Below are 20,482 nucleotides of genomic sequence, written 5' to 3' on the forward strand. Positions count from 1 at the left end.
GATTATTTGTTTATCGTGAAATCTACTGTTACAGTAGCGGCGTTGTTGTTTTCATGTTGTCCTTTTTTTGTGTCAGTTAATCACAATATTAGTTCTCTTGTTTGTTAATTGTCGTGATAACATCATCACCTATCAGTTAATTTCTTTAAAAATATGGATTGCAGTCCTAACTTGGCTTCTATAACAACAAATGACATCATATCAAACACTGGTGATTTCATACTGCCAGTATGACATCATCAGTAGGTGATGTGGTGTCATTTGTTGTTATAGCTAAGTGTCTGGTACTGCTGTCATGACATCATAAAATGTGTTATGATGTCATTTGTTGTCATAGCCAGGTTTCTGGTACTGCTTTTATTGCACACCCACAAACAATCAAACACATCGAGTGTTATTTTTACCAGTGCAAGAAATGCATGCAAATCTTCAAAAAAATGAAACGTCTTACTCTGAACATATTTTTGTTTCAATCCTAGCTCTTTCTCTAATGGTATAGCAGTTCACAATAGCTTAGTAAAATTTAGTTGGAAGTCCCATATGCTCAATGTGTAGTGAACTTGCAGTCTAAACATGTGTGCTGTCTCCCACAAGTTAAATTTGATTTAATAAGTCATCCATGCTGTGTCCATCAATAGTAAGTATGGATGTTCAGTTTTGAAATCTCAAAATTATTCTAATATGAAAGCAATTTAGAACAAAAGTTAGTTAAGATAGTGAATAAGATGTCATGAGCAAGAAGCAGACGACACGTACAACAATTTCAGATTTATAAAAGCTCTGTTGTAGTGTTAACTTTTGAGCAAATTTACCACTATTTTTGTCCCACTCGATCAGTAAAATGAAGTTTCATGGTCAACCCCTAAAATCATGTCAATGCATGGTGTTTAGCTTGTCAATTATAATATACAGTCTGTATGTGTGCAACGTCCGATGTTATGGGAACTGAGTTATAGTCCAGATCAAAATTCATGAGTCAACGATAACAAATTCTACACAGTACATTGTGTGTCCTTGCAAAGCTTTAAATTTCAAGACACTTTAGTGAGACGGATAGGGAACCTCATTTTTTTCACAAAACTAAATACTGAAAATATCAGTTACAAATGTTGTCCTTAAAAAAATTAAAAGAAAAAGATCGTGTTTGTGTTGTCTTTACATCATGGTTCAGTTCAGTAAGTATGCTCATTAAAATTCTCATGATATTACACAAAATTGTAATATTTTACTTTTGCTGGATTTTTATGATCCCGATATCTAACTTTGAATCTAGAATGCTCACAAAATTTTCAGTCTCTTTGTGTTGTTCACAGTTTTACTACGGACAGAGGCAGCATTTGTGAATTTCAACAACTTTATTATGTACGATATTTGTCATGATGAATTATTGAGTTGTATTTAAATGTAACAGTAGAAAGATAAGGATGAGCAAGTAAATTCTGCTGTGATGGAAAAATTCCTTATCAAAATAGGATTGTGTACCACTGTGATCGATTAACCTGTTTTCAGAATGCCTGTGAGAAATACGCCAGGGGGGTGTTTGCAAGAAATGATAATAATTGCTGATTATATAGATATTTGTAGAAAAAGTACATCTGTAGTGTAGAGTGTCGGACTTTCATCATGCTTCAATTGTTTCTAGTCGTGTAGTTCGATCTGTATCCGTGAGAGTACAAAGGTTGAAGTACAGTGAACAGTATGTATAGCAAGTATAATAATAGGAGAATATGTATACCTACAAGAAAACGTGCTACTCTCCCATGATGACATCATGGAATTCCAGAGACTCATGGCAGTATGATAAAATATCATTTTCAAAGAGAAAAGTGCTTGGTACATGTAGCGAGTATTACGCACAGGGCATTTGTTTTTAACCTCAACAGATAGGGACATTGAGAGGGGTCACATTTCATATTTTAACTTATATAGCACAGAAGTAACAATCTTTTTACAAAGGGGAAAATAAATCTTTGCACAGAAGATATTATGAATTATCATGAACGGTCCCATGATAGGAAAAAGACAGACTAGCGGTTATCATGTCTGCATAGAGGGCAACAACCAATACCAGGCCATCAACTACACTCTACCTTACATTACAATTTATTGATGTGCATGAGAGACTATCTTTTTTCTGATCTTATATTGTAATGTCTTTTCTGCCATTGGTAAATATTTAAAAACTATTTACAGGAATCACCCTATTATGTACTCATTTCTACAGTTGTTCAGCAATACATTGTTGAATGATGTGGTGTTGGATTTCAAAAAAGAATTGAAAGAAAAAATTAAAGCAATTTTTGTGTAATTCTAGTTTCACCTGATATTTTTAATGCAAGATAACCAGCGTATGGTAAACATTTTGTGTATAGTAAAAGAAACCCACCTTTGTAAGTTGCAATAGAAAACAAGAAGTTTGGATTAAGTTATAGAAATATTTTGAATAGCCTTTAGAATTCATGATTATACTGTATCCTGGTACATAATTTTGGACATTTTACCCCATCTTTCTATGGCTAAGGGGTAGCTAGATTACCATGGTTACCTGAGATTTTGGTGGTTTGATGAGGAAAAACTTTGTAATGTCGAGTCATTTAGCTTATGCCATAATCTACGCCGTTCAGTACAGGTAAATGAGAAAGCTGAACCAGGCCAAATGTAATCAGAAATAAAATTGCATCGTAAAAATTCTTTTTCTTTTGATGGATTCAATGCTTACTTGATGGATGTCACAATTACTAAAATGAGCCCAGAATATTTTAATGTTAGACTCATTTAATTAACAGTGCCATCAATCAAGCCCTGTTTACCTGTGTATGTGCAGTTTTGTTTTTTTTATTCATTTATTCACAAATCACAACGTTGACAGAAACAAAGCTTTAGTGCACGTCCGGCACTTATCCAATTGATTGAGAGTCTGCTCCCAGGGGAATGAGAAAGCCACAGAAAAAGCCAGTACAGTGACTTGAGTGGATAGTACCTCAATTGCTAGGTCTTCGTTTGATAGGCTGGGCATTTTCTTCAATTATGTTGGAGAAGGAACTGTTTTTATTCTGTGTGCAGTGTCATCCAGGTGTTGACCTCAAGCAGTGGATGTGTGTTGAATTTTATTTTGTTCTGTCTTGTGTCTTGTGATTGCTCATGGAATAACATGCATGCTTTCTACATACAGTAGTCTATGCTGAATAAGATATCTGTACATTCATGAGTGTCTGCATGTAGGTTCTCTGTACATGTGTGTTGTGTAGTTCTGACTGCAATTGATATCCTTGCTTGGAACGTGGTATTTGGTTTGTTTAACTGTGAGCAATTTGAGTGTCAGGCAGTACAGTAGTAATAGTATCAAAGACTTTTAAAGTGTGTAGAGGGAAGAATACATACAAGAGAGCTTTACTGTTGAAGCCCCATTTAGTTGTACCTGTTTGCATTTACTCAGTTAAAATATACTATCCATCTTGAGAGGGACGCTTTGGATTCCTTTTATTAAGTCATATTGTTGGAAAATTGGAAAATGTTGCTTTTCCAATCCTTGGTGTTGGATTTGGTCATTTAAATTCACACACTGAAACTTATCTACCGGTATATGTAGCAGCCATTTTTGGGTTGCAATTCTAAAATTATTTAGCTGTTAAAACCTAAGTTGTGCATTTGTCACCAATGTTGAACAACGTTCTGTGGTCACACTTTGGTAAGCATTTTCAGAGTTGTATTTGATTTCAAATGATCTTATCCAAAAAAAATACAAAGAGACACAGCTAATGGGGCTATAAAACAGCAGGTCTGCTAGACTGCAGACTCTACCTTGCTAGAAGCACTGATTACTGCCAGTGTCACAGGCAAGTACCATTGAATAGGTACAAATTAAAGGGACATAAGCTGTAACTTGTGGCAAGTTTTTCAGTATTCTGCTTCTGTATATCAACTACTGTGTCTGACCCTGATGCGTTTGTCGTGCTGAAATTTTGAGTATTCTTTTTGTCAACACAGCTTGTGTGTGTGTGGTGATCACTGTTTATTGTTTACCTTCTCGTGTCTATTTATAGACAGAGAAGGTATTAGAGTTGAAAACCAGTATGCTGGTGTCAACTACTTCCGTCTGTCAATACTTCCGTCTGTCAAGATCCGTTGACGTTATGCCATTGTGATGGGTCATATCATAAACTGGTGGGGGTGTTCATGGTTCAGGTTGAGGTGTAGGAGAACGATTTTGAGCTGTGACAAAAATCAAAAGGGACTTAGTGGCATAGCACAGTGTTACATGTAAGCCTTTCTCCAAGGTTTCTTAGTTGACTACGATCTATTACAGGCTGACGTTAGGGGTACTCACTTTGTGTTTGCTCACCCTGTGTGCGCTAGTGTTTGGTACTGAGTTGCGTGGATATCCCCTCATGGCCTCATGTGATATGGGCCTGTTGCATAATCTGCAGATGATCATATGCCTCTGAGTCTGAAAACGGTCGTTGTGTAAGCCTGTCGGCATTTTCCTTGCATTTTTTCTCATTTAATTTTGCAAAATATCGGCGAGTACCTCAATATTTCAAGATAACTCTTCTTCCCAATAGTTTCCTGGAGTTTCAGAGTCATATGAACGAAAATGAGTGAAAGTTTTAGACAGGAAAATCGGACGTCGGCCATGTTCAATGTTTACAGTACAATCAGAAGTTTATGTGGAGGAAATAACTAACAAACACTATTCATGATGCCCGCCCTCTAGAGGCAGACCTTCCTATATGAAGTACAACATTGATGCTTGTGGAAAGCTCGACCACACAAAGGAGCATTTTAACTTTTGGAAAATGACAAATTGAATAAGAAGCTATTCTGAAAATGTCAAATACTGAGAAAAAATGTGCAAATATTCAAAATAAACAGGTTAACTGACTGGTCAGCTATAAAAAACAATGAAAATGTTTATGATCAAAAGTTTTTGAGATGCGCACATTTTAACAAATACAGAAATTATTAACATTATAAATATAAGACCAAACTATTTTTTCAGGGATGGGACAGGTTGGAAATGAGGGGTGAGAGACAAAGGCACACCTATTGCTGCATGTGGATGCACCCACACCATTTCATTTACAGCATACTTATTCACTGTGTTGTGTTCAAGTTCCATATTGTACTGACTGTCATACAAGGATAACATAAGCAAATCAAATCAAATTAGAAAAGGATCAATGCTGTTGTGTGGATTTTGCTGAACACGGCTGATTTTAATATTTCGCCCTACATATTTGGTATCCAGCAAAGGCATATTTTGATGTAAAGTCAAAATTAACACTACATTGCTGACAATATATGTTACCTTTTCTGCATGAACTTTCTTTTTTAAATTATAGAAAGTACTTCGAACAGATTAACAATTATCGTGATGTCAACCCATGATTTTACATCACAAAGACTGTAATTCTGCCAATTTTTTTTATTTTTCAGTCATTTTATAAATTTTGCACTGCACAAGATGATTGAACAAATTGCAATGTTTGAATTTGTAAACTCAAAGAATACAAATCCTTTGGTCACAGATTAAATTATTTTTTGAAAAGAAATGTACTCTTAAACACTTTTAGCATATATTCTTTACACGGTCATGTATTTCAATGAAAATGTGCCTATTAAAAACAGTAATTTCTTCACTTTCAATTTCTTTTGAATACTATGACAATTATCAGCCATGAGGTTTTACAAACACAAGACCAGATAAGCGTTTTTCATCATTTCCACAGGACTCTTTGGAATATCCCTTAAAAACAGTTAAAAGTGACTTAAAATGATCACTTGGTATACATTTAATTTACAGATGCCAGGTTGTGTATTTCACATGCACTCAGGTCAGTAGGGAAGTGCGTCATTATTATTTTGGACTGTTAATTCTTATTTCTGAATTATTTAACCTTTTTTCCACACTGGACTATCTTTAGGCAGTTTATACTGTAGCTTAGAATTTTTTTGATTGATGTATTTAATCATCTTTTGGGTTCTTTGGGTCCATATCTCACCTCATGCCCCTACATCATCAACTATTTACCAATAACTCCATGCCAACAACCAATTACCTGACCTGGCCACACATTAGAGAAGGTACAGCGTCATTGACGGTATTTTTTACAAATGAATTCTAGTCCAGACTTGAATACAATTTTCAACAATAACAATGGAGATTATACTCATATAAGTTGTGTTGATATGCTAAATACTTGGCATTAAATTACAGTTTAGGGATTCAATGCAGAAAGTGTAGGGAAACCACAAAACAAAAGTTCTGAAAAAATAACCAAAAGATACTGTAACAGCTTATGGAGCTTTAACCCATAACAGAGAGCCAAAGGCACAAGAGCACTCATCTCAAACATTCCGTTGTTATGGAGCAGATTTAAAAGGCCTAAACATCACAAGCAGCTTTCAAAAGTCTAGCATGCTGCATTTATCCCATGTATCAGCTGGATGAGTAAGTTTTGTGGTTTGTGTTCACTGTAGCAACTATTAGATATGTATTCATGATGTTTAATACCAGTATGAGAGAGAGTGTTTTGGCCTGACTATCATTATGATGGATGAACCTGTACCAGTATATTGTATTGTCTTACCTGCATTCAGATGTTATACAGTATATTATATATGAATACTATAATGGTGTTTGTGTTTAAGTTGCACCTGCTTTGTAAAGCAGTTTGCTCTTACACACACACACACACAAACACACACACATATATATATCTCTCTCTTTCTCTCACTCTGTGTGTGTGTGTATATATATATATATATATATATATATATATATATATATATATAGACAAAACAAATTACTTGGCGTTGAACACTGTAAAGCAGTTGTGCGTGCTTATGTACCGGTATGCATATATTGTATGTGCAGGCATGCATAGTGGGTTGTCACATGTGTCTGTGTACATATGTGCACTGTATCCATGTCAGTGTACAAATATGTATATATACCTATGACAATGAGTCAATTCAATGTGGATTGATATGTTAAATAGTGGATAGGCCCATCGCAAGTGGAGAAACAGCAGTTGATGCCCATAATAATCTCACATGCCTATACATTATGGTGTACCAGTTAAAAGTGAAATCCATGTTTAACACACTATGATCCTCTATGTGATACGCATATGAATTTATACTGACTCAACTGCGCTGTTTGATCCAATTTCATGATGAAAGGTATCAAAGCCTATTAATATGATGAAAAGCAAATTCATAGCACACTATATATGCTGATAGGTATCTAGCAATTGAGGAGCGATACACAGACACACTATGTATATCAAGCTGAGCTGTCTGGCAGCGGTCATATCATTGAAATCTACTGTCCTGTTTGATGGATTGACAAAAAATAATCTTTTGAAAGAGGAAGGGATTAATTACTATGATACATGTGAATTTCTGATATACCATGTGACCGTGTCCATATGTTGTATACTGTTCTACACAACTTGATTGATACAGCTATATGGTCGTGACTCCTTTGTGTGTTTTACATCATGGGAAACCCAGATGTGGTTGATGTGTGAAGGGTTACTGGACCACATAATATACCCTCTGTATCATAAAAGTTACCGTTAGCAATAGTTGGATTTTATAGGCTGTTGGTTAATTAGCACAGAAATCACTTTCTCTGCAACAAAAAAACCCACCTGAATTATGTCATTCAGATTCTATACTTAGGTCACCTAAGATTTCAAAGATTAAGAGACAAATAGAGAATCTTGCAACCGATTTGGCTGAGACAGTGAAAAGGAATATCTTATATGTATTTTGGAATTTTTTCATATGTGAATAAGGTACAAATGTGAAACTGAAATTCCCCAACAGTCCATGTCAGATCATTGTATTTTTGGATTGCTTTTCTTATGTCCCTCTACTACTAGCAAAAATTGCTGTTAAATGTAGTTAAACACTGTAATTTATTGTACCATTGGCATCGATGACCTCTTTAGGTTATGTCATATTGCTCATAGTGAAATTATCGGTGGTTTACATTCACTCACATCAAATACTGTACAAAACATGTTTATACAGATAAGTTTTGTTCTCATAGCTTTAACTGTCATATTGTTACATAATTATTACTTTGAGATGAATTAGTCAACATAAAAACCATATTAAAATAGCACTTTGGTCTCTGCTAATATAGTTGTCTTCAAAGGAGGAATAAAAAATGCATTTCATTACAAAGTGCATGCCCACACCATAGTTCAAGTTTTTACACTACACGACATCCCATTCGCCAATTAAGGTGCATTGGACAAGAGAATGACCAATAAGCATTCATCACTCAAAAATTGAATTCTCATACAGACTGTGACTGAACAAATCAATCCCACACTGGTGTCCTGAGCACACTCCAAGGGTACGCAGGACATGAGAAAGAAGTATTCATTTGATATTACCACGGTCTATATTTACCTGATACAATATTTACATTGATTCTTGTAATAATGAGTGTATTGTACTCATCAATACATCAATGTAATGCATAGCATGCTAGCCATGCTATGAAGATTTGAAGAGTATGATGTAATTTTTCAGCAACAAATGGAATACTGTGAACTCTGTTATGTCTTCAATGGAGTTCAGAGTACTGTAGTATAGTACCATTCATGGAATCATTAGATTATAGCTTGTTGTAGACATGACATCAAACTGTATACCCATTGTATTGTGTTCACTATATGGCTGTTTTGTGTTTTGGGGATTATAAAGCGCCAAATAAACTGCGTAGGTCTGATGTGAATTTACAGCATACACTATAACTATGTGTATATCACTGTTTCGTTGAGACAGTTGTCAGTAAATATTAATTAGAAGGCGTTATAACCACACTGAGAAACATATTTTCTTATCACATGAATCACAATCCTAGCCATATATGCAATACACCAGAGGTGCCAGGGGTTAAATAATATATTCAATAATCATGTTCAATTACACATTGTAATAGTTTCACACATCGCTATAAAGAAGTAAAATTTATGGTGCAAAAGTTTTTTTTGCACACTGCAGAAATCCAAATCATTTTACAAAACTTCACAACGTGTACACCCTTCACATTGTACACATACATGTGTTCATGTAAATGCTTACACCTACCGTATGTATATCGTGTTGCATACATGTGTGGTACTCCCATACAGTGTATCTACCAGGCTTTCAGAAAGCTCGGCAGGGAAATCATGGTTTTTCACAAGCATGCACAATTATTTCAGTATTGAGCAAAGCAGAGCGACCATCAATGCTAATAGTTGTAATTTTCCTTCCTGTCAACAGAATCATTTGTGGAACCAAGAAATCTGAATTCAGAATGTGACCCGAAAACTCACCAACCATGTCCACAGAATGAAGAATGTATCGGCGTCACAGGGAAAAAAGGGAATGTTAATTATCAGTGTCAGTGCGTTGAAGGTTATGAAAGAGATTCATCAGATGCCTGCATTGGTAGGTCAACAAATTTAATCAATGGGATATCAGACACTCTCACAGCCTCCAGTTTGCTATGCATTGCAGCTTCTGATTAATGCCCTACAGACTATAAATGTACCCTCAACAGTCTGCCCAAGCCAGGCTTGAGACCAATGCAGCCAGGCTGGCTGTACCAGCCTGCTGACCCAGACTACACTAGGGGCAGGAGATGAGACAGCCATATTGCATAGCCTACAAGGGGCTGTAAAAGAGTGTACACACACTCATACACACTACCAATAGTTCACAAGGAGACAATAATCATGTAAATTCTAGGATTCTGTGTATAATTTCAATGATACCATAAATGAGAAGTATTTTCCTTAAGAAATTAGGACAGGATTGCGCAAACTATCAAGGATTTGCATTTATGTCAAAGATTTTGAAAAATGAATTTTCCTTTCTTCAATCATCTCGACAAAGTAATTTGAAATCTTTAGCATGTTACTGGGATATTCTTCATCAATTGCAAGAGTGAATAATCATGATTACTGCATAGCGACTTGTCCAAGTCTTGTATACCTTTCATCTTTTGCCAACAATACATCAGTGTTTGGCGATAGTGATCATTGTTGTTGGAAAATTATCAATCAACGTAATACGTCAACTTCTCTGATACTGTGTTTCTCATACCAGTAGGTGTAAAGTCCTCGTGGTAAAATGGTGCTTTTTTTTATTCGTATGCATTGTCTTGGTGTGTTTATGTTTTATACAATAACTGATAAACATGGTCAATACACCATTCTTTGCGTGTGAATGAAAACAATTGTGTTCAACAGTTGATTGGTTCGGGGTAAAAATAAACAGACTAGTATTTTCTCTAAGCCAGCATAATGTCTCTCTGATGCATGATGATTTTCTGTAGTGCAGGAAACTAGTTAATTGTCTCAGAGTTGGAAATTTCCCGCAAATTTTCAAAACTGGCACAAAATATCGAGGGCATCATGCTGGTTTAGAAACACCACAGGGATGTCTGTGTTTCTCATAAAACTGAGTTGTATCGTTCCTTGTGTGCATGACTTTATCAATATTTATACTCTTTCCTCTCTGTATTAACTGATCATGGTTTTATATTTTCATCATTTTCCCCTGTGGTAACATTTTATCTCACAGATCTCGGTGCAATCGAGTACGGAATACCCAGCGACTATGAATCCGATTTCAACAATTTTAACTTCAAAAATAGCCAGAAAACCCGTACAAAACCACCCAACAAGGGTGGGCAGAGTAAATCCAAGCTGCATTTCTGCGACCGTCAAACAGCATGCCTCCCTAACGAGTACTGCCTTGAACTGTTTTACGGCACGGGCGTATGCAAATGTAAACGTGGCTATTACCAGAACCCTAACACCGATGCATGCGAGATATCAACTACAGAATCAGGTTTTGACTGCATTTTTGATTGACATATCTAGATGTCGTTCTGTCGTCTCACTGTTTAGCACTGAATTAACACAGATATTAACATTTGTCCCACAGTGGCACTTACTTTCTTCCCTGGCTTGACTGTAACCAGAACAAAATCTTGTTTCCTTGATGTTCCATCCCCAGGTTTGATGAAAAATCAGTCCTCTCTCTCATATACTAGCCAAGCACATAACAATTTCCCATTTCCATTTTGGTGGGACATACTAGTGGAAAAAGTCTCCCACATAGTTACATGTAGCAGGTGCACTTTCACAATCTACCTGACTTTATATAAGTGAATCTTTACTCCAATTGAGCCATTGTTGCACACCTCAGAAAAAGGCAGATGTGATTAGTTTCTAATTCATGTGTTTAGAGACACATGGCTCATTATGTGAAGCTTACACATTTTTGTATTCAAAATCTTACATTGCTTCATTATACCGTAATGTTGTTCTTTACCAAAATCTCCCATATCTACCTAGCACTCATTAGTCCCACGGACACCGTCCGGGGGGACTTATAGGTTTGGTCATGTCCGTGCGTGCGTGCGTGCGTCCGTGCGTGCGTGCGTCCGTCCGTCCGTCCGTTCACGCAGATATCTCTGAGATGCCTGGAGCGATTTCATTCAAACTTGGTACAAGGATTACTTCATATGTCATACAGATGCACGTCAATTTGTTTTGTGATATGATCCAATATGGCCGCCAGGCGGCCATTTTATTACGATTTTTTCATGTACAGAGCCATTACTCAGGCATGTTTCAACAGATTTTATTCAGAGTTGGTACAAGGACATTGACCAATGTCATAGATATGCACGGCAATTTGTTTTGTGATACGATCCAATATGGCCGCCAGGCGGCCATTTTATTACGATTTTTTTCATGTACAGAGCCATAACTCAGGCATGTTTCAACCGATTTTATTCAAAGTTGGTACAAGCTTATTGACAAATGTCATGGCTGTGCACGGCAATTTGTTTTGTGATACGATCCAAAATGGCCGCTGTGCGGCCATTTATTATGATTTTTCATGTACAGAGCCATAACTCAGGCATATCTCAACCGATTTTATTCAAAGTTGGTACAAGGACATTGACCTATGTCATACATATGCACGTCAATCTGTTTTGTGATACAATCCAATATGGCCGCCGTGCGGCCATTTTATTACGATTTTTTCATGTACAGAGCCATAACTCAGGCATGTTTCAACCGATTTTATTCAAAGTTGGTACAAGGACATTGACCTATGTCATACATATGCACGTCAATCTGTTTTGTGATACGATCCAATATGGCCGCCAGGCGGCCATTTTATTACGATTTTTTCATGTACAGAGCCATTTCTCAGGCATATCCGCATGTTTCGACCAATTTTATTCAAAGTTGGTATAAGGACATCGACCAATGTCATAGCTACATGTATGCACATCAATTTGTTTTGTGATGCGATCCAATATGGCCACTGTGCGACCATTTTGTTACGATTTTTTCATGTCCTGAACCATAACTCAGACATGTATCAAGCCAATTCATTCAAAAGTATTTTTATCACCGACCTAATGAAGAGGCCTGTATCCTCTCTGAGGACCAGTAATCAAAATACCCATAACAAGTGGGGACTGTGTCATCAACGATGACTTGTTTTAATAAAACTCTGTGAACTTTTGGAACATCCAACTGCTGAAATGAAACACACACCTCACTACCTTTGTACCACACTGGGAAATGTCAAGGAAACAACGATTCTGTTCAGTCTCGCAAAGCTTTTCATGGAAGGATGCTACCAACAAATCTTCAACCATTATAGTTTTCTTTAAAGTGTCAATTATCTGTGAAACTATATGTCATTTTTAGCTCATCTATCATCTATCATAAATTATATCATACCAGTGTATTGATGGTGCAAATACTTGACTCGACCATGTTATATTTGCAATATAGCATGGTTGGGACAGACATAAGTTCTAAGCTAGAGAAAAAATTCCCTTTTTGACATTTCACACCAGAATTTCAATATTGTAATTTAATAGCAATAAACCATGTCAGCAATGGGTATACCACTCGATTTTGACTAGTTCACTCCATATATGCACTTGCTATCACTCATGCATATACATTTATGTCATGAACTGGTCAAAATCTCGTGGTATACCATTGCAGGGTGTTGTTTATTGCTTAAATACACAATATGTCAACACAGACAGTTTGGTTTGGTAGCATTCTCCTAAAGGCCAAGCCATATTAATGATTCAATAATGAATGACCATGTGTGATTTGAAGTCTTGTGCGCATTATCGTTAGCAAAGCCAAAGATGGCCAGACTTTAGCGTTTTGATCATCCATTTAGCATGTCTTTGCTACTGTGTCCAACAATCGGATACTGTATGTGATGCCGGGGCACGCAGGGATGAACACTTTCACAGAAGTGCAGCCAGACCTTCAAGCCACCATGGTCCATCAACACTAACACTAGAATGTAGTTGTAGTGGTCGCCACTGTATTGATTGTGACTATCCATGCTGTGTAATACAAAGGATGCAGTCACTGCATTGAGAGAAGCTGGCCCTTGAATTGCAACAACTCATACTGGCACTGCACTTTTAATACTATCTCTTCAGATTGATGAAGTTGAAACCAAAATTCATGAAAAAAGAAAAAAAAAAAGTTATGTAAAAGTATCAAAATTTCATCTTGAAGAGTTGTTGATTTCAAGGGCCAATCTCAAAGTGTATTTGACTTGTCCCAATAATTTTTCACTAATGATTTGCATATATGCGTCTGTGAGCTTACTAGCCATATTAGTTTCTGTACTGGTAGTGTATTATTGACTGTCCTTTGACCCCATGCACAGACCTCATGCTCATGATAGTGCAGTGATTGCCTGTATTTCATTTTACCCGCAAATGAGAAAGAACTTTGACCCTGATGTGGGTCATCGGAATCGGAATCAGATTCAGACCTCAAAGTAAATCCTGTATACAGTCAATTTGGATTCCATGGAGCAATACAGAATCCAGCTCATCAGGAGCCAGGTCACTTTCCCACTCAACAGTAGCATTCTGGATCCGTACGTGCTCCGACAAAGTCCTTGAATTTCAAAGCCTCAGTCCGGAAAGTCCTTGATAATGAAATTGGATCCTGGAACGTCCAGGAAGATTCATAATCTACCCATAATTTTCAAAAATGACAAGATGATCTGTCATGACATCATAAAAATAATATTAATATTTTAAAATGATATCTGGAAAATGGTATTTTATACCTAGAAAAAAGTCCTTGGTAATTCCTGAAAAAGTCCTTGAAAATTCTTGAATTTTACATAAGTGACTTTGAGTGTATGGCCCCGATTCATACACTTCTATGCATCACCTCACTGCTGTCCAATGTCCTGGAATTTACCATTCATCAGAGTTTCCCAAACTGCTATGTTTAGATTCTTCCCAGTCAGTTTCCAATTAATATTCCCATCTTGTTTTTATAATGGGCACTCTGGTTGTGACCCTCATTTTCCATGCTATTTGAGCAGCCTCTTTCTGTCAATCAACCAAGTCCCATATTTATACACTGGGCATGTGACTGAAATAGTTCAACACTTGGTTGGCTTTACAAGTGAAGTAAAGTAGCCATGTATGTATTATCTACAGCATTAACATAGAAGCCAGCGTCATACACACAAGTGTGTATTGGCGTAGTACACAGTGGTACATGAACTTGAAAATGAATTCATCAATTTAAGAGGACACCCAAAACACATGTAACCTTGTGACAAGTAGATCTTACCTCTTCTGTTCTTATCCTTCAAGAACTTTCCCCTGAAAATCAAAAGCTCTGTTTTTCATGTTAACAACACAACCCCTTTCCCTGTTCAATCCAGTAATTTAACATACTGATTCATTGAAACATATTCACAATCATAAAAATCACAGATGTAGAATTGAATGTTCAAATGACAGAAAAAGATTGTTTACATAAAAGCAGATGTTTGAGTCCATTTTATTGACAAAAGTACACACACGTGTAAGCAAAATATAGTGTCTGCAAGTCTAACATCCGCTCGGCCAAGAAGTACACCTAATTTTTCCCTGGAGTGAGAACCTCCAATGGCTATCAGTAAGCTGGTATTAAATGACAAAGTCTTTACACATGTGAAGTGTACCAACTGTGTATGAAATTCCGAGTAGAAATGTTATTAAAACCATTGAAAAAATACAGGCAATTACTGTGTTTTTATGAGTTATTTACATAACATATATTGTACAGTACTTATAAATGTAACATATGCATCTCTATTTTCTTTTCTGCCAACTAATTTACTTTATTAAATCACATTTTTTTTTCCCTCCATTTTAGTTGCTGTCTCAGACTGCCAATACTGTTTTCCATCTGAAACAGCTGTAACTGTTTTCTATTCTACCACAGCATTTCTGTATTTACTGTAACATGTCTATTGTTTCAGTTCCTTATTTCTATGTGTCGCCTACCCTCTGAATTCATTAATTATATTTTTGAGTGGAATTGTGAAGTATATGAGTCGTTTTTGTGGAAAGTGATATTTGTAGTGATTAACAGACACTGCACTGTGGGTAGTTTCAATTGAATTATATGACATCTTTCAGTTTATGCTTTCAAATTTCATCAGGATCATAATAAACACATGTGCTAGGAAACTACTAGGTGCCAAATTTTTAAAGTGCCTATAATATATCCCTGGTCCAAGAGTCAATTGGGGCTTTCATAAAATATGTATGTACTGTCTAGAATTATGATGGAAAGATGAAACACATGTGAATGCACTGATGTGTGGAACTTTGAAAACTTGAGAGGTTAATGTCTGAGTAATGCTTGTAATCACTCAGACAAATTTCAAAATCAATATATTCACACCTAAGTGAACAAGTTGCGTCACACTGTGAGTCATATACTCCGTTATGTAACAGTGAGGACACCCTGTCTCATGCTAATATGAAGTACCTGGAACTGTATCAGGGCAAGAGCTTTACCATAGTTGTGAATTCCTTTTGAAACACTGTATGAAATTAGCAGGGGAGGAAAGATTCAGTATTGATTCAGAAAAAATGGAAAGAAATCTAGCCAGATTCGCTGATTGATCAAGGAAAAAAAGAAAGTAAGCAAGGCTATTTTCATTGCATACAGAGCCCTCTTGATTTTGAACACACTTTCCAATGAAAAACAGAATGCCAGTTATGTCCATGTTAAAACAAAAATGAAATTAATGAGTAACCACAGTTACACCAGACATATGGGTATGTTTTCTTTTGACGGTTCTGTGGCAAGAGGATTAATGACTTAGTGTCCATATTTTTCTCCATCAGAACAGCTGGAATGGTCTGTAATTGGATTTATAACATATGTCATGATGACGTCATACACCAGCAATCAACTCCCAGCCTACCGATTGTGTAGACAATCAATAATCTAAGAGAAAAAAAATGGATTTTCTGTGCTGAAAGTAATATCAATAATTGCTTTCAAATTACTTTAGAACAGACTGTTAGAAGGTGACCGATTGGTCAATGAGCTGTTAATGCGACATTGTTTTGTTTTTCTATCCAATGAGCACAAGTGGTATGTTGATCAAAAAATATGGCATGTTCTTCTGAACTTATCTCCCATTTCTAGAAGAGCAAAAATTGATTTTGTATCAAAAGTAATATCGATACCCTGTTATCGATCCAACAAATGGTTGTATACTGTCATTCAGCCTACGTACTGCTGAGTATATCTTTAATTTAAAATGATGAATTGTACAGTGTCTTTATGGCATTTATCTCATTCACATTTTCAAAGCATTTCTATTGAATGAGAACAAAGAATTTAACAAATTAGAAAGTCAGTACGTGAAATGTTTCACATTAACAGTATTGATTTCAAATTTTTTTCATGAGTAATCATACAAAAAGATAAGAAAAGCAAAACGAATCAGTTTTGTGGGTCAAGTTATTATTATTATTAATCTATATTTAAACTTGATTTCTCCATAGTTGAATAAATGAAAAAAATACATAAAAAAGACAAAGAGATACATAACAAATTTAAACACATGAAAAGGAGAACAACAGACAAGAAAATTAGGTAGAAGCAGCAGACAAGTGAATAGAAAACGGAAAGTTTTTACAAGTTTCCTAAAGCTAGTCAATAACTTGGAGTACCTGATATCTTTGGGGATATTGTTGTATTCATCCACTCCTGCAACAGATGAAGTGTTTAGAATCAGAATTTGATGTTGATAAACAGCAATTGTAGGAAAGGAAACAAAAATTAACAAGAATCACTTTTTTCCTCGATTGATATGTGCCTCAAAACAGCAAATGTCAAACTGTTGCCTTTACTTTGCTAAAGAAAACTATGAACTTTTTATTCTCATAAATGAAGTAGAAAGTAAGGGTTACTGTGCAAACTTTGGGATTGGAAAAACAATTCCCTTGAAATTTTCCAATATTTTGAATTCAGAAGGACTGCTATAGCAGTGTATTAACTCTGTAAGGAAACAATAATTTTTTGATTTTCACAAATAGCAAAAACTTCACGTAAAGTCTTGAAAATGATTCCACACAAACAGGAAACTAAAAAAACTTTTATTAGCTCCGCTGTCAGCGAGCGGAGCTTATCTAATAGGTTGATTTCCGTCGTCGTCCGTCGTCCGTCGTCGTCGTCGTCCGTCGTCCGTCGTCCGTCGTCGTCCGTCAACAATTGCCTTCTCCTCTGAAACCGCAAGTCCATTGCTTTGAAATTTATATGTAGTTCACTTAAGGTGACCTCACTTCAGTTTGTTCAAATTGTGGTGAAATTTGCATATTTGTATTTTTGGGGCATTTTTTGGTGTTTTTGGTAAAGAAATCTTCTTCTCTGAAACAGCTTGTCCGATTGCTTTGAAATTTGATATGCAGTTTGCTTAGGGTGACTTCAGTCAGATTTGTTCAAATCGTGGCGAAATTTGCATATTTGTATTTTAAAGGCAATTTTTGTCATTTCTGGTTAAAAAATCTTTAAAAATCTTCTTCTTCAAACTGCCAGTCAGATAGCTTTGATATTTGGTACATAGGTCCCTAGGGATGATCTATTTCAGATTTGTTCAAATTGTGCAGAAATATGCAAATTTGCATTTTTAAGGCAATTTTTGCCATTTTTGGTCAAAAAATTTATTTCTCAAAAAGTACTGGTCTGATAGTTTTGAAATTTGGTATACAGGTTTCTATTGATGAACTAAGTAATATGTATTGAATTTCTGATGAAATCTGTAATTTTGTATTTTTGGGGCAATTTTTGCCATTTTTGGTCAAAAAATGTGTATTTCCAAAACTACTCATCCGATAGCTTTGAAATTTGGTATACAGGTTCCTACAGATTAACTGAATGATAGTTATTGAAATTATGATGAAATCTGCAATTTTGTAATTTTGGGGCAATTTTTGCCATTTTTGGTCAAAACATGTGCTTCTCAAAAAGTACTGGTCTGTTAGCTTTGAAATTTGGTATACAGGTTTCTACAGATGAGCTAAGTAATATATATTGAATTTCAGATGAAATCTGTAATTTTGTTTTTTTGGGGCAATTTTTGCCATTTTTGGTCAAAAAATGTGTATATTCAAAACTACTCATCTGATAGCTTTGAAATTTTGTATACAGGTTTCCATAGATGAACTAAATGATATTTATTGAAATAATGATGAAATCTGCAATTTTGTAATTTTGGGGCAATTTTTCCTATTTTTGGTCAAAAAATGTGTTTCTCAAAAAGTACTTGTCTAACAGCTTTGAAATTTTGTATACAGGTTTCTATAGATGAACTAAATTTGATCTTTTGAAATTATGATGAAATCTGCAATTTTTACTTTTTGGGGGCAATTGTTGCCATTTTTGGTCAAAAAATTTATTCTCAAAAACTACTCATCAGATAGCTTTGGTTGACATGTTCTTAGGGATGATCCTATGTGATACATTCAAAGTATGATGAAATCTTCAATTGCGTATTTTTGCAGCTTATTTTAGCCACTTTTTTCTGGCCACTGCATCGAGCTATCAAAGATTTCCACCCTTCTTCATCAACATGTGTCAAAATAGTTATTCTCTACATAAACACAGCGGAGCTATATCGGCCCGCTCGGTCGCTTGTAAAAATTTTAGTGTGCAAAAACGCATCCATAGGTCACATTTTATTTTCACCTGTTCACCCCCAAGTCCTTTTCAACATGTCCACAATCACATTTGATTTCGGCCAAACCATGGTTGCAAATGGGTTATGGCAGGAAGGTAATGATCTTCAAAAAGGAGTTGAAGAATTGCCAAAATTTGAGAATTCACCTAACAAGAAACTCACAGTGCAGTGTTTGTTAGTCTTATCCACACTCCTTTCTTATCGTAAAGTCACTGTATATCTTCCACAGTGTTGTTATTGAGTGTATCACACTCACTGCCTACGTTTGCTTACAGCGTCCAACCCCAGTGTAGCATCGGCCAGCACCAAGCCCATCTCCAGTAACGACCTACCGGACAGAAGTGAGTTACCCCAGTCCACTTCATTCAGCCTGCAAACAGAGTCAGAAAGTCACCTGACACCGAGGAGTCAGGAGGAAGCAGTCGAACAGAATGTGACCGCGGAGACCAAACCCTCAAATGACGACGTACCGCAAGTCACAGCAGCTGTAGATCACACACAGGAAGAAGTAATTCCAAACCCAAGCAAAAAGGTAATACTATGCTAAATTGTATACCTTCCACTGCCCCAACACCTCTTCAAGATATTATTACCCATCTTTTGCTCATGTGTTTACACACGTGAGCATATGTTGCAGCGATGTCTGTCTGTCAATCTGTGTGTCTGTCTGTCTGTCTATCTGTTGGTCCGACATCTCAAAAACGGCTTATCAGATCAGAATCAAATCTGGTACATAGATTCAGTTAGCAAATGGCAAGAACTGATTAGTTTTTGGTGGGTGTGGCTTGCATACTTTTTGCTCATTTGCATAATTAATGATTTTAGAAAAAAAAAACCGGATATACATTAAAAACGACTAGTACACACAATTTGATGAGATTTGCTACAAATGTTGATCACACCAAGCTATATCAGCAGTGGGAACCATTAAGGGGTGACATGAAAGATAATTGCTAATTTGCATATTTAATGAACTTTCCTAATTTGGGATATATGTCTAATTTGACTCAATCAAAATTGACCAAACTTGGTATGTATATGAAAGATACTATGATTTAACATTATTGAAAGTCATTAAGCATTTTAAGTTTGGCCAATTCCTAATTTGCATATTTTAATGAACTTTGCTAATTAGGGATAGATATTTGAATTCATCGGACCAAAGTTGATGAAACTTGCTACATGTATTGAAGCTACTATGATACAACATTTTTGAAAGTCATTGAGAATTTTTACTCCAGCCAAATTTGCATATTTAATGAACTTTACCTATTAAGGATATATATCTGAATTAATTTGATTGTAGTTGTTGAAACTTGCTATATACATCAAAGATACTGTGATATAACATTATTAAAAGTCAGAAGACATTTTTACATCAGCCAATTCCTAATTTGCATATTAACTG

At 35.8% G+C, this 20,482-nt stretch overlaps 1 protein-coding gene across 2 annotated transcripts in view; it reads left to right on the forward strand.

Moving 5' to 3' along the window:
- The window catches only part of LOC139115973 (dyslexia-associated protein KIAA0319-like), a 75,332-nt gene that overhangs the window by 27,925 nt on the left and 26,925 nt on the right, over positions 1 to 20,482 (forward strand). Inside the window, exons 3-5 of one of the 2 annotated variants that reach the window (XM_070678452.1) lie at positions 9,292 to 9,459; positions 10,597 to 10,866; positions 19,350 to 19,606. In XM_070678452.1, the coding sequence (XP_070534553.1) occupies positions 9,292 to 9,459; positions 10,597 to 10,866; positions 19,350 to 19,606 (695 nt within the window). The remainder of the gene's footprint in view (positions 1 to 9,291; positions 9,460 to 10,596; positions 10,867 to 19,349; positions 19,607 to 20,482) is intronic. The other variant, XM_070678453.1, reaches the window with a different exon arrangement.

Source organism: Ptychodera flava, chromosome 17 (assembly GCF_041260155.1).
Source record: "Ptychodera flava strain L36383 chromosome 17, AS_Pfla_20210202, whole genome shotgun sequence".
In the NCBI taxonomy this organism is placed as follows: domain Eukaryota; kingdom Metazoa; phylum Hemichordata; class Enteropneusta; family Ptychoderidae; genus Ptychodera; species Ptychodera flava.